This window comes from Chanos chanos, chromosome 3, assembly GCF_902362185.1.
Source record: "Chanos chanos chromosome 3, fChaCha1.1, whole genome shotgun sequence".
NCBI classification, from domain to species: Eukaryota; Metazoa; Chordata; class Actinopteri; order Gonorynchiformes; family Chanidae; genus Chanos; species Chanos chanos.
The window spans coordinates 38,055,001-38,070,821 of NC_044497.1; the positions used below are offsets into that span (position 1 = coordinate 38,055,001).

General features: G+C 39.4%; 1 protein-coding gene across 2 annotated transcripts in view; it reads left to right on the forward strand.

Moving 5' to 3' along the window:
* ppp1r12b (protein phosphatase 1, regulatory subunit 12B) overlaps window positions 1-12,883 on the forward strand; it is a 13,809-nt gene extending 926 nt beyond the window's left edge. The window contains exons 2-8 of one of the 2 annotated variants that reach the window (XM_030770005.1): window positions 5,430-5,446; window positions 5,934-6,066; window positions 6,566-6,670; window positions 7,386-7,436; window positions 8,280-8,330; window positions 9,166-9,218; window positions 12,374-12,435. In XM_030770005.1, the coding sequence (XP_030625865.1) occupies window positions 5,430-5,446; window positions 5,934-6,066; window positions 6,566-6,670; window positions 7,386-7,436; window positions 8,280-8,330; window positions 9,166-9,204 (396 nt within the window). In that variant the 3' untranslated portion in view covers window positions 9,205-9,218; window positions 12,374-12,435. Of the gene's footprint in view, window positions 1-5,429; window positions 5,447-5,933; window positions 6,067-6,565; window positions 6,671-7,385; window positions 7,437-8,279; window positions 8,331-9,165; window positions 9,219-12,373 lie in introns of both variants that reach the window. The other variant, XM_030770004.1, reaches the window with a different exon arrangement.
* The last annotated feature ends 2,938 nt before the right edge of the window (window positions 12,884-15,821 follow it).

The window sequence follows — 15,821 nt, forward strand, 5'->3', positions numbered from 1 at the left end:
CAGTGAGCAGTGAATTTGTCCTCTGCATTTAACCCATCCAACACACACACCAGACACAGGAGTAGTGGGGGACATTGTCATGAGCCCGGTTCTCTAACCTTTACACGTCTGCCCCGTGCTGGTGCTCTAGATGAAAGACCACAACGGTATTCCAGCTGATCAATTACTTTTGAGTTTTAGACAATGAATGGAACATTTTTGTAACAGATTTAGTTTAAAGTTATCTCTTGGTGTGTAAAACTGTATGGTCCCATCGCTTAAGGGCTAGGGTTTTTCATCTTAAATATCCCCAACCATGAGTTCACAGTATTGTTCATATTTTACAATGAACAGTTTGTGTTTTTTGTTTATTTGTTTGAATTTCAAACCTTTAATGGCAATAGTTTTTTTTTTTTTCCTCATAGTTTTTTTTTCCAAGCCTGAGTGTCTCTGTGACTCCGTCACCATGGTTCAGAATGCACAACAGAACAACTTGAGCTCTATCATTGTTCCATGGTTCAGAATGCACAACAGAACAACTTGAGCTCTATCACTTTTCCATGTATGGACACAGTGGCAAGAGAGTTCTGCATTTACACAGCCAATCTAGAAAAGTTAAGCAGAAACAGGCGGCTGGTGTCTGATAGCTGTATTTTCATACAGTATCTTGGGCATTCAAGCACACTGCATTTTGGCCCATGCACACACATATACACACTGCTAATTACTGCCACCTGTGTATGGCTGTTCCCCTCAGTAGATTTCCCGTCAACGCCTCAGCAGAGTGAGAGAGCTGGGATTAAGGACCGGATTAGCCTGATATTTCTCTCATTAAGAATTCCATTCCATTTCTGTTAAAGGGGTGAAAAAAGATCATCTCAGGGGAGTTCTCCCACACACTCACAAAAAACAGCATAGTCTTTCAGCACAGAAAGACTCCAAAATGAAAAACCAGCACAGTAAATACAGCATTCTTCGCTCTCTGTGACACAGTTTCTACATGACTGAAATCATTCTGAAAGGATTTAATTAAAAAAAAAAAAATATATATATATATATATATATATATGTATGTATGTGTGTGTGTGTGTGTGTGTGTGTGTGTGTGTGTATATATATATATATATATATGAGCAGCTATAAAAAGCCATTAGCACACATGTTAAGGCTCGAGTGTTTTGACCAATTAGATGGAGTCCAGTACAAAGATCTATGTTGTGTTTGAACCCTGTTAGAATGTTTAATTCACTATAATATGCATTTAAGAATCTGAAGGGTCAAAATGCATCTGAAGAATCAAATGAGGAATGTAATGTCATATCTAGGGATTTGGGAGTAGTGATTGATAAAGGCCAATGGAGAGACACACTGTTTCATTGCTTTCTTCTGGCTCTTCGCTGTTTGGGAGTCATTTTTTGTTTTGTTTTGTTTTGTTTTGTTTTGGTTTGGTTTGGTTTCTTTGTTGTTGTTTTTTTTTTCCAAACCATGTAGCTATCAGACTAACGAAAGCAGTAAAGAGAAAAGAGGCTTTTATCAGTGGTGTTGATGTGTTTATGATGGCTATGGTTGATTATTCAGTCAGCAGCTCTGTTTTCCTCCTGCAACTGATATTCTCACAGAGAGATCTGATCTAACCCAGCCAAAACTCATCACACACTCATATTTTAGCCCAAATCATAATGTGTCAACTTTCAGCTTCATCATGGAGGAGTCACATACTCACTCACTTAAATTTTCCATGACGGAGCAAAGCCTGACTTGGCAACGTTTCCTTGGGAGAGAGAAAGGAAGAGAAGTGCGCATTTTATTTTTAGCTCTTTCTTTCTTTCTTTCTTTCTTTCTTTCTTTCTTTCTTTCTTTCTTTCTTTCTTTCTTTCTTTCTTTCCTATTTTCATGCTATGCTCTGTTATTTGCAAATGTCTTGTGTTTTTTTTTTTGTACACATTTTGATAGTAAACAGGCCAACACAGTACCTGCGTGTCTGAAACAGGTCTGATTACAGAAGAGACTGGAGCTTCTCAGTACAGAAAAGTCAGATGGTTGAGATTAAAAACAAATCAAAAATCAGATGGAACTTATTTACCTTTATCTGTGAATTATCAAACAGAAGGAGAGGGAGTGTGTGTGTGTACGTTTGTGCGTGCGTGCATGTGCGTGTGTGTGTGTGTGTGTGTGTGTGTGTGTGTGTGTGTGTGTGAGTGTGTGTGTGTGTGTGTGTGTGTGTGAGAGAGAGAGAGAGAGAGAGAGTGAGAGAGTGAGAGAGAGAGAGTGAAACAAAGAGAGAAAGACAGAAGAAAGGAAAGAAAGAAAAAGATGGGAGAGCAGTGAGGGCTTTTATGGGCATGTGAATCATATCTCAGATTTGGTAGAACAACACTCATATTTTCCATTTAGAGCATGGGCAGACCAACCAAACCAGCTCCCTGTGGAGGGATGGGGGAAACAGGGGGCAGTTATGAGGGAAAGGAAAAGGGCCATGGGGAACTGGACATGCTGTGGGGTGAATGTCTCCTTTCAACATGACAGTCTGCAGGAGTTCTCATCTCTGCTTGGTCTAAAGCCTCTTTACTGCTACTGCTGATCTGGACACAGACTTACACTCACTAAATGCAAATGTAAAAGTAAAAAAATTTTCCTCTGGATAGGCGCTGTCTTTAGGGCAGCCGTGGTCTAAAGGTTAGAGAACCAGGCTTGTGACCAGAGGGTTGCTGGTTCAATTCCCAGGCCGGCTGTGTGCCCTTGAGCAAGGCACTTAACCCTAATGTTCCCCGGGTGCAGAGGAATGCTGCCCACTGCTCCTGCGTCTGTTGTGTGTTCACTACTGGTGTGGATGGGTTAAATGAAGAGACTTTACTGTGACCCAAGACAATAGCATAACACATGCATACAAACACACACTCTTCTTGCATGGAGCATATGGTTGTGATAGACTTTAAAAGTCAGGCCATATTTACCCTGGAGGTTCTGTGTGATCTCGTCTGTGCCTAGAGCTCATCTCCATCTGTCTGATGTGCGCTGTTTTCTTGAACAAAATGGAATGACCAAAGACACACACCAACACATGCACTCGTAAATGTCTGCTATGCCTCACATGTGTCCAATGTGCATCAAGACATTATCCGGTATCTCTCTTGGTTTCACTCGCTGTCTCTGACACACACACACACGCACACACACACACACACACACACACACACACAAACACATTTCTAGCATCTCTATGTGTGAGTTTGTGTGTGTGTGTGTGTGTGTGTGTGTGTGTGTGTGTGTGTGTGTGTGCATTTTAACTCTTCCTCCAAAACTCTCTATTATTAAACCTGTTTTTGATGCCATCTTTGCTGTAGAGTAAGAATCATGTGGACTGTATGTTGCATGCTGTCTCTGATCAATGTGCTGTGGGCATGTGTGAGAGTGGAGTGTAGGTTTAAATGAGCGAGGTGATGAGGAGGGTGGGTTTGGGGTGAGGAAGAGGATGGGCTTGGAATTGAAGGCCTCATAAGGAGCGGTCTCTGTAGAAGAGTGTAAACATTTAAAGAGAAACTCCAGCTGGCTCTACTGGGCTGCCGTCCCTACTGTTTACTTTTCAGCTAAACTGTGTGGGGCTCCGGGCCAGATAATAAAAAGAGATACAAACATTCATAAAGCACTCAGTGACACACACACACACACACACACACACACACACACACATTTTTACACTGAACTCTACTAATGCCTAAAGTACATGGTTATTTTTGCTTAATATTAAAACTTTGTTCCAGTTTGTTGAAACAAACAATCCAATGTTACTTTCTGGTAGTTCAGTTAAGAACAATTTTGCTTTCCAGTTGTGTAGTTCAGGGTACATTAGGACACTTCAGTTTGTGGTACATTAGGGTAGTTCAGGATAGAGTATTTTAAAATTATTTAGGTTGCTTTAGTTTAGAATGCATGAGGGTAGTTTGGTTTATTGGTATTATTGTGTAGTTAAGTTCAGGGTACTTTAGTTTAAGGTTTCACAGCACTTGGAGGTACTGACGTTTAGCGTAGTTTAGTTTAGGATAGCATAGTCTCGTCTGTGCAGAGCTTAAGGGTCTGTGTCCTTTTTTGGTCTTTGAATGTGATCACCCAGGCACCAGACTGTTTCTCTCACAGATACACAGTACACTCTCATCCAAACAGGATGAGACCCCTCAGCAGGGAAATAACCAAGGGCGCGCGTGTGTGTGTGTGTGTGTGTGTGTGTGTGTGTGTGTTTGTGTCAGTTTGTGTGAGTGTATCTGAGGGTGGAGAAGAGCTCCTAAACTCCAGGAATGCAAGAGATAATACAAGAGACACAATAAGAGACACAAGAGAACCAGAATAAAAATAAAACCTCTCTCTCTCGCTCTCTCTCTCTCTCTCTCTCTCTCTCTCTCTCTCTCTCTCTCTCTCTATCTCTCTCTCTCTTCCTCTTTAGAGAATTAGATATTTCACATTTATAATGAGGTTCTCTGCTCTGTCTCCCTATCAGACTCCTGTCATACACAATCCCCTTGACATATCTGTAGCATGCTTAGCTATGTGTTTACTAATTCTAGTTTAATATTGCCACTGCCTTGTGCTGTAATTCAAAAAGGTGTAACCAGAGGATCAGAAATACTGCAAGTTTGATTATTAAATTGTAAACCAGTCACTGACTGAATTGGCTCTCAAAATTTGTCCTATAAAATATGTTTATTTCAGAACCGTCCCTCATCCCTCTACTGCCTACCACACCTAAAATGGTCACACTCAAAATAAGCTCATTTTGTGATCAGAGAGGAAAGGCAAATCATTGACTGTTAGACTGAACAAGAGTGTTGTGTATGTGCATAGATAGTTTACTGATGTGTCACAGGGCAACACAGAAACAACAGTCATGTCGGGAAGGGAATAAAACCACCACTGTTTTGTAACATGACATCACACACACACACACACACACACACACACACACACACACACAGTCACTCAAAGAGAGTTCCTTTAACACATGCTCACACACACAAACACCACTAGCATATGCATACATAAATACACACACACAGCCTCTTTGCAACATGATATCATACTCTAACTGCAGGCAGTAGTCGTTGGGTGACTACAGAGTCTTTGAACCAAACTGTGCTGTGTGTGAGGCTTCTGCACCAGGCTGAGGAGAATAATACTCTCAGAACACTCTGCTGTATTCCAGCACTAATCTGAATTACACTAATCTGAATTACACTAATCTGAATCTGAAACAGAATTACTGCTGGTATCAGAGAGCCTAATTTATGCTTTTTAAACATTAGAATCAATGTCACAGAGAGAATCTGCTCAGCAGTACTGAGAGAACATGAAAAAAAAACATCATGTTTCCAGCTCTGTTGTTCAGTTTGATTTACAGTGTAGTAGTTATTGGAAAATGAACTGGAGTTCCCTGACATCATTTCTCTTTTGCTTTGCAGCATGCCAGGACATCTCGGTAAGTATACTCTACATACTCTATATTTTGTTCTGTAGTTTTTTAGGTCTGTTGAATAATTCAGTTGCTCAGTCATCTTTTCTCTGTTTCTGTTTCTTCTTTCTGTTTCTTCTTTCTGTTCCTGTTTTCTTATTTCCTTATAATATGAACACTGTCCAGCCAAGTTTTTAACAGCAATGCTATAAAATGGCAAATCTTGCAAAACCATCAGTTTTGCAGTGTTGAAGCATGTACTATAGTCGTAAGCTGCTTTTTAAAGTGTATACTAAAATTGTACTCCAGAGGCACTGCAGTATGTACAACAGTCATATGAATGCAGTACAGTAATGTCCTAGCATTAAAATATGTTCTACATTTGTGCTGTGGTTCTAAGGTTTACAGTACTGTTAATGTTCTACAAAGTGTGCTGTCATAGTATCTTGAAATTATAGTGTAGAAATTATACTAAAATAGTGTTTTATGACATCTCTCTTTTACATTATAAAAGGCTAGACTCCAGCAGTGGAGAGGCAGCAACAGACAAACTGATGAGTCGAACAAGTTCTTACACACGCAGAGAGAATAGACTCGCCTCTCTTAACAAGGCTGAGGACGACACTGGATCCAGGGACTACAAAAAGGTCAGTTTTGGAAGGGCTGCTCCAAAAATATTTTTTAAAAAGCTCCCTATAACTCTAGACCACACAAATCCGCTGAGAAGGTCCCTTTAGGGAGCTGTGCATCATTTACCTAAAGGTGCTTTTAAAAAGTGATTTAGTACGTCGGAATTGCTTTGTCAAATATCTTATCAAAGTTATAAGGATGAATTGGCCATTATCATGTATAACTGAAATGTTACTGACAGGGAAGAAGAGATAGAAGATCATAAAATGTGCCCCATCCCGAAAAAAAGAAAATTACACGAGTGCAGCTAAATACTAATATGTGCTTCCATTTAAACCTGGAAATTGGCAAGTTTAGTCTTCTTTCCAGAGATAAAAGTTCATCTCACTGTTAACTGTAACGCTGATGTCACTGTTAACTGAAGCGGCCATATTTAGTATAAAAGAAATGGGACTTTGAAAAATGAAAAAAAAAAAAAAACCTGTGGATAAACTGTGGATTTGGTCATTTCCTCAGTTGTATGAGGACGCTTTGACCGAGAACGAGAAACTGAAGTCGAGATTGGAGGAGAGCAAACAGGAGCTGGCCAAAATCCGCACACAGCTGGATAAAGTCACCCAAGTGAGTCTCCTCTCTGCCTGTCTACAAAAGCTCACAGAGACTGTAAGGATCTACATGGCTCCCATCCACACAGATGGAGATCTGTCTGTTTGCCCAGTCTTTCAGTTCCACCCAGCACTGAGCAAAATAACAGGAATATTTGAAACAGTGGGAAATAATTCCCTCTCCAACACAAGCCTGATTCTTTCTACAGATGGAAAGTTTATTAAATGGAATGAATTTGCATTGTTTAATTGAAGTGCATGATCTTTTCCATCCTATGTATGTTATGCAAGATGAGTATTGCTACTGTGTATCATTACAGTATAAAACGTGTCTTTTAATACATACTGAAATATATACCTGTATATTACAACATATGGCAGTATTCCTACAGTTTTATACAGGGTGTATTGCAGTTTTGCTTTATTTATCTCAGTTTAGCTAGAGGAACAGGCGTCTAGTGGAAGTGAGTTTAATGTCTAGAGAGTCAAGAGCCCTTCAGGTTTGCAGTAGTTTGTGGTGGGAAAACACATAAAAGAGCAAGAGACAATTAAGAAATTTTATTATGCACTAATTCTTTTTATAGTTGATTGATTAATTATATAGATGACTCCTGATGAAAAAGAAGTGTCTGACCACCTGATTGTACTTCTGTCTTAAAGAGTGTGCTACATGCAGCTGTTTAAGTGAACAAGTATTCATCAACAACTGATATATTAATGTTTTATTTTAGAGGCAGGACAGGATGTCTGAGAGGTCCAGTGTATTTCAGTCTGAGAGAAAGGTATACTCTCCTTCTCTTCACGGTTCTACACAATTCAACATAACTATGTAACCCTATACAACTTCACTCTCCTCTACACAACTCTACACAAATATACAGCCTTCTCTACTTCTAAACAATCCTCTATACATCTGCAAAACCCTCATATATGTAACATATTGAAGCTCTGTCAGTCTGGTCAGTTTCTACACTCCTTCATTCGTCCTCATTCATTTTCTTTGTTTTACTTAAGTCAAACTCAGAGGCTCACTGTCCCGTCCTTCACGTTTAATTTCCTGTCCCCTCTTTCCAGCTGTCCATGCCTCTGTCATACTTTCTGTCTGTGACACAATGCACTGATAGAAACTATACTATCACTCTCCACCTAGGCTTAGTCGCATGTCTGAGAGAATCAAGTTTAAAATGACACAGAACCTTAACAAAAATACATTATAATAGATTCATATGTTGTAGCTGTCATACTGAGTTATATGTTGATACAGTACAGGTTGACTTTTCATGTCTTCATTTTGACATGGCTGTGGCAGAAGTCTGCTTGTTAGAAAAGGCAGGACAATCATTCATACTGCTGCATACTGCTTCATACTGCTATTCTGATACCCTGTGTCTATTCATAATTAATTATTAATCATTTAAAATATACAACTCTACACAAAAACTAAAACGCAAAAAATCAAAACAGAGAAATGTAACCTTGGACTTTGGGTTAAACTATGCAATTCAGTGAATAAGGGTTTTCTTTTCTGTTTTCCACATGAGTTATTGTATATCATTCTCTTATTAAATTACTTAAATGCCATTAAAGGACTCTGTCCGCCTCTGTGTCTCTGTGTTTGTGTGCAGGAAAAGCAGGCTTTGGAGAGGCGTGTGACCGATATGGAGGAGGAACTGAAGGTGAGTGGAATACGACGACTGGTGAGAGCTCATGGGTCTCACTGGTCATGCTGGAGCTGAGCTGGTTTCAAGCACTTCTTGGCTATGCTCTTCTCCTCCTGCCCGTGTGTGTGTGTGTGTTTGTGTGTGTGTGTGTGTGTGTGTGTGTGTGTGTGTATGTATACGTGTGTATGTATGTACGTGCGTGTGTGTGTGTGTGTGTGTGTGTGTGTGTGTGTGTGTGTGTGTGTGTGTGTGTGCGTGTGCACGCGTGCACCAACAGCCTCACACAGCTGCAGTAGAACATTGTGACCTAGTTCCTGCTACAGTGGGCCAGCTCTGTCTCTGGTCCAGAGATGTACTGTGGTTTTGTTCTGCATTCCTGCAGTAATTGTACAAAGTTGGCATTTTCACTGACAAATAAAGAGGCCAGAGGCCAAATATCAGAGGATAAATGGATATGAGGAAATACGGAGATGACTCCATCATTCTAACTGTGTCATGACAAACATTGGGCTGGCTGGAACTGAACAATCATAAGAGATTATTACCAGGCAAAGCCATAGACTCACATAGAAGATTACAGTCATTAGCAAATAAAGTTTCGTTCTGGAGATATTTGGGGAGCGCCTTTTAGCGTAAAGCATTTGCATTCCAGTGTCAAATGGAAATGGTCGAATTAAGGTAATTCAATCTCTTTTTTTTATAAAGACGTATCAACTGTCCAATAATCTGTGCAACAGAGTGAGGTGAATGTTATCAGTGAGAGTTGTAACAGATAAACATAGAAAATAGGCCTAACTGATTGGGTGGTAGGTGTGTGTTTGATTCCATATTGTCCCTATTGTGCCAGCAGACACCACCGATGAGATTTCGCTGTGGCTACCAGCCCTAAACTCGCCCTCAGGGGTGAGTGGACAACACCATGAGGAGTTGCCTGCTCACAGACACATACACACTCATACACACTCACATACATACACACCTGAGGCATGGACACACACACTTTCCTCACTGTGTGTCCACTTACCTTGATCACTCTTTTTGTCTGTGATCCACAATACTGTAGATGTTGTCACTGCTTGGTCTTTTTCATTCTGTCTCACTATAGACGTGTCTGACTGTTTGAGAGCATTTTGTTCATTTGAGAGCATTGAAATACACACACACACACACACACACACATCACAGGTGATTGAACTGGAAGGACAACAAGAAACACTATACGAAGATACCGTATTTATTTTTCTAATAGTTTAGAAATGTTATGACATAGAAATCGGGAAATCAGGAAAAACAATTGTAAAATGACATCAGTCGGTATTCCTCAAGGATCCCTCTGTCCTGACTGGACTCTCCCTGTCTTTTGACTGGTGGAGTCAGGAAACAAATCTATAAATACTAAATTCCAGTGCTCTGAACATCAGAATGTGATACACATTCATTCGGATTTCCCTTAAAAGAGTTAATTAGAAACAGCATCCTAACAGTCAGAAACTGAGCAATGTTCCAGTATTGTATTTATATTTATATATTATATTTATTTTGTTATATTTTATTGTTGTAACTCAGAGATGATCAATTACTCAGAAACTATACATAACTCAGAGATTATCCACAACTCAAAGACTATATATAAATTGAGGACTATCCTTAACTTCGAGACTATTGTTAGCCCAGGACTAAACAAATTAAACCTGTCTCACACTGTTGCATTGCAATAACTGCAAACTTTTAAATGAAGCCTGTAAAATTTGACACCGTTTTTCTACTATTAATCTATTCTGCTCTGTCAACTCGTAGTTTCAGATGAATGTGAAACCATGCTTAGCTCTCCAGATTTAGAGGAAGGACAAGCAACGTGAAAATATTTGATTGAAATTGGACACACTCTTGTTTGAAGATGTGGGTGGTTTACCGCAGACATGCAGTTAAAACCACAATGTTTTCCTATGTGGCTTGTGTAAGCCACTGAGGTTTACCACAAATCTTTCTCCCGGCCTTCAGTCAGCACAACGACAAGGGGAGATTACCGCCTGAATAGACATTGTGAAAGGATTATTCAGTTGGACTGAGTGTTGATATCCATTTGTTTGTATTTATTAAATGTTTTAACTTCTCAAACATGAATATTTTGCCACAGCTTAAGTTTCCAGCTCTGCCTTAGATCCTCGCTCTTTCTGAATAGTGTGTGTGTGTGTGTGTGTGTGTGTGTGTGTGTGTGTGTGTGTGTGTGTGTGTGTGTGTGTGTGGGTGTGCGTATGTGTGTGTGTGTGTGTGTGTGTGTGTGTGAGTGTGTGTGTGTGTGTGTGTGTGTGTGAGTGTATGTGTGTGTGTGTGTGTGTGTGTCAGTGGTTTCCCACAGTCCCTTAATTCCAGTCTGATTCTGTTCTCTACTTTCCCTTCTCTTCTCTCACTCTCTGTCTGATTCTACACCCCCCCACTCCCCATCCACCCACCTTCCCTGCCCCCTATCTGTCTCCCACCCCCTCCTCTCTCTCTCTCTCTCTCTCTCTCTCTCTCTCTCTCTCTTCTCCTCTCTCTCTCTCTCTCTCTTTCTCTGTGGTGTGTGTAGGCAGTCCCTGCAATGGCTCGACTGCAGGCTCTGGTCAGGAGTAATGAGCGTCTGTTAGCAGAGAACAGAGCCATGTTGCGTGTGATCTCACGCCTCGCGCAAAACACCTCTCTACCTGAGACAGATGATCTCTAGTCCTCCACCCTCTCTCCTCTATTTCCCCCTCCCCTCCCCTCTCCTTTCCTCTTCTCTCCTCATTCTCCTACTGCACCCTCTCCAGGCTTCATTCTGCTCCTGCTCTCCTCTCCTTTGCTGCTCTTCTCCCAGGCAGGTCTTTCTTGCTTTCATTCCTTCTCTTCTTTCACCATGTTGCATGTGTGCATCCCTCTTTCTCATGAGTCTGAAGCAGGGCTATCCCTCACACTCATCTTTCACTCATTGCCTTTGAAGATATTTATAAGTCAATCTCTCCTCTCCTATCCCCCTCTCTCCCTTATTCTTTCTCACTCCTTCTACTTCACAGCTGAGAGATTCCTTTGGACTGCTAACAATGTATGGTCCAGCTGTCACCGTTCGTGATACTATGGAACCTTAGATACAGTCAGATGATCAGATATTTCATAAGGATTACATTATAGTGTACAGTTACGGACGTGTGAAGCAGAAAGACTCCTTAGACTATCTCTCTCTTTCAGTGAGGTAGAAGTGGGAGTAAAATTCTTCAGCTCTCTAACTCTCTATTGTAGGGAGTGACTTCCCACTGTATCCACAGAGATGCACACAATAGACTGTGTGTGTATGTGGCCTGAAAGAAATTAGACAAGCAGTCATTGTTTTTTCCATGTAAAAGCTATAGAGGTCGGTTTATTTAAGACATGAAGTCATGGCTGTCTGAATTGGCAGACAAGATTTTCATAATTGAGCTTTTACGTGGCTTATGCAGTTTTTATCACTGGTCACTCACTCAGATACATAAACCCCCCCCCCCCCCACTCTCTCTCTCTCTCTCTCTCTTTCTCTGTCTTTCTCTCTCTCTCTCTCTCCCTCTCTTTCTTTCTTTCTTTCTCTCACTCTCCATTTCTCTGTGCATGTCTCACCATATGCCCATATGCCCGTACCACACTGCACACTACCATTGCTTGGTAAAATTAAACAACAAAATCTTTCTTGTGTTTGATGGATTTTTGATGTTTGCATGAGTGACATAAGAAATTACTATTATGAAGCAATAAGTTGATTAAATGTAATGATACTAAGCATACTCTAAAAATATTAAAATAATGTATATATACACATATTTGTAACTTACAAACTGATTTCAGAATGTGATTTAAATGCTATTATGAGCCATATTCTAAATATTCTAAATTCTAAACTTCATAAACAACCATCCTGTCCTACTGTATGGATAATGTAAAATTTGTGTTAAAGGAGATCAGGGCAGCATTTAGTGCACTGATATCAAAAAAAGGAACATGGCTTTTATTAATTGTCTGGTCTCTCTCTCTTCTGCTTTTTTTCTCTTTTCTGTTTTCCCTCATTCCCTCAGGTTCTCAATGAGCTCAAGTCAGACAACCAGCGACTGAAAGATGAGAATGGAGCTTTAATTCGGGTGATCAGTAAACTCTCTAAGTGAGAGAAACTGAAGAGTAAAAATTTATAGAGGCCACTTTTGATCAAACACACACTTCCCTCACCAGATACGTTAACCTGAGACCCTTTCACCTCTATCTTCAACTGCTACTTGACCTCTGAACCTCACTCTGTCCTTTTTGTTGGCTTCTGATTCCAAAACTTGCCAATTGCATGCTTCGGAAGTCACCACAGACGCAAGAGGGGGTAAAAGTCATGCTTGGAAGGTACCCTCCCAAATGATGTCATACCCTCCAAAAGCCAGAGACCAAAGCCAGAAAAAAAACTGCCTCTCAGTGCCTACATTCAGTTCCAGTCTTAACATCCACCATGATACCACCATTATAGTAATCTTTTAATCTTCCTCACTGGGAATCACCTTCGGTTGTGTTGTCACTGCTTTTTGGCTAATATAGCAAAAGACAAAATTATGTAATCTTCTACCTTACATACTTCATGATGGAGCAACCGTAGGTTTTTTGTTTTTTGTTTTTTTCTGTGTAGCTCAAAATATGCTGTATCATTCTGTAAGTCTACATTCCAACTGACATCAAATGGATGATAATATTTCCAGACTGATTATGCATTGATAATAAGGCATTATGAGGGGTCATAACTACTTAATAAGAGTTTCATAGTGACTCGCAACAGCCTCATAATGTGTCTCACATGCAAGTTTTAGGTGTATTGTGATGCCTTTATGACTCAAATGTAATAAATCTGGAAATACTAAATCATACATCGACATATACAAGCAACCAAAAGATCGACATTGCTCCTTGTGAGCTTGTGAGAGGGAACTAAATTCAGGGTCCTTCAGCAAGGTCTCTGAGGGCTTAAGTCCTGCTTCTCTTGGACCTCACTGCATTCTGGGAAGCTGGAAAGAGATTTTTGCCCTTCTTAGTCATTCAGAGCTGTGTCATAGTTTAGTGGGAACACCAATTAGCGGGACTTCTGAGCTCAAAGACCTGTGCTTCCCTGTTTAAAGTATTATAGGATTTTATACTTTTGAAATAGTTTAGAGAAATGGAGAAAGGAGGGGGAATATTTGTCACTTGAGTTGAATGTTTTATATTTATTTATGGTTTGTTTATTTGGAGTGTCTATATATATAAATATACTAAGATATATTTTCACAGTTAATATATTTGTCTCTGAAAACATTTTACGGGACACCTTTTTGGATTCACAAATAATTTCACCAGATTTTATAACCTGACAACAGAAAAATCAGCTCATTTTGTTTCTATGCTACTCAGTTCTATATTGTATAACACTGTAGATCCTTGAGTATGTCATGTCATCCTGTAGTCTGGGGAGTGCTGCTGCCCCCTATCTGTCAGCAGTTGGAACAAATTCAACAATGGGGCTCACTGGTCTGGCTTTCACAGTTTTTTAAGAGTTTGAAAAATTGGCTATTGTCATGTTTTTATGTCGTGCCTTGAAATATTTAGTTTTAAATCATTTTAACTGATTTCAGTGGATTAAAAAGCAAAATTCATTCTCTCCTTTGACACTGCTGGCATGCACTGCATGGGATTGCTTAGTTTTCTTCTGTGTTCTATTGGATACAGTTTTGTAAATTAAATCCTGTTTGTTTTAAATATTGACAAGAAAAACAACCAGAATTAATATTTCAGTGTTAGACTATAAAAATACAGTATATTGTGAGTCTGGCTCATTTTGGGGCAGTATAGTTGGTCTTAAATTCTGAACCATGTAGCCAAATGTTATCTTAACCATTTTGTTTGATTTTGACCAAGTTAACCTCTGCTTTGCAAGATTTTTTGCACATTTGCTTGTGCATAATTACAGATGTATTGAATTGCTTTGCATAATAATTTCATTTTTTTATCATTGTAGTCAGAGACAATAGAATCTAAATTTTTTAGAGGAAATATCAAGAAACCTTGACAGCTGCATCAGTATCTTTATGGTCTTTGTTATAGCTCAGACTGATATGACCCCTGCAAATGTACATGGAGCCTGTGTCTTCAAGCTTCACTAAAAGGCAGCGTCAATTCCGTTACTGATTACCCACAACCATCACTGACTGACCACACTTACCACCCAACAACAATACGGCATGGGCCAATTTAATATTCAAACACTAACATTTAAATGGGTTGTGAATGCTAGTCTATTTTCTTAAAGCTAGTCTATTTCACCTTGTAAGAAAACTGTTGGAATAGAACATTAGATCACCCATGGACCATGGTATAAATATTGCCAGATAAAATATATTTATCTTATAGTAGCATATCATGTTATTGCTATGTACTTTTAGCTAGCTAAACAACTTGTGGTGTGACATAGCCATGATAGTTCATCTAAACATACAACATAAGACATTACACCCTATTTGGTTGCAAGGTCCATGCAAAGGTTATTAAGCACTGACATAAGGGGACAGGTGTGATTAATTGACACCACTTTGTAGGAAATACATCAACATTTCAAACAGCTGCTACTCTGTACTCTGTCCATTGAAGGCCAACATTTCTCTTTTCTCGGTTTTCACTTTTCATTCTCGACACTTTCTCCTCGCCTTCATTCAAAAATGTCTCGGAGCTGTATGAAAAAAGTTACTAATTTTTGAGTTTAGATGTTGTGTCAGGGTTAAGAACAGTTTAGAACTTTTAACACAACTGTTTTAGTGATATTTCAGAGATTTATAAAATTATCATGTTGAATACTGATGCTTGCATACTTATATTCATGTTTAACACTGGTTTCATGCGATCAGGTTTCTACACAAGGGCATTAAACTGAACTGAGCAGATTAAAATAGATCACTGCCCTATTAGTTAATTACTACTAAACAACAAACCTGTACAAAAGCCTGGAATATTCTTTGGGAATTGCTGACTACCTCCCTAAAAGCCTAATGAATTAACCCTGCCAGCCAATTTAAAAAATGAAATACATTTTCAACTAAGAGGAATTGTAATTCACTTTCACTAAAGCACATGAATTACAGTCAAAATTATGAGTAATTTAATTCACTCAGAATTTTTATCAAAAAGCATAAGAGTGTTACAATCCATATGGCTACTTTAAGTGATGGTTTGCGGTCCTACTCCTTAATGGTCCTATGAGTATCTACCTAACTCTAGCTCCATTAACACACAGCTGACCTGAATTAGTATTTGGACCTAACCATTTTGGGAGCTAGGGTGAATTGTTGGGGAGGAGAAAGGATTTCTTGTGACAATCACATTGTTTAAAGCACTTATGCTCAGGTCTGGAAAAACTGTAACCAATTTACCTAAAAGATTAAATTTGCATATGATGAATAAACATGATTAAAATTTCACAGTTTCAAGATTCAAATATAATGAGTTATTACGGAACACTGAAGTGAC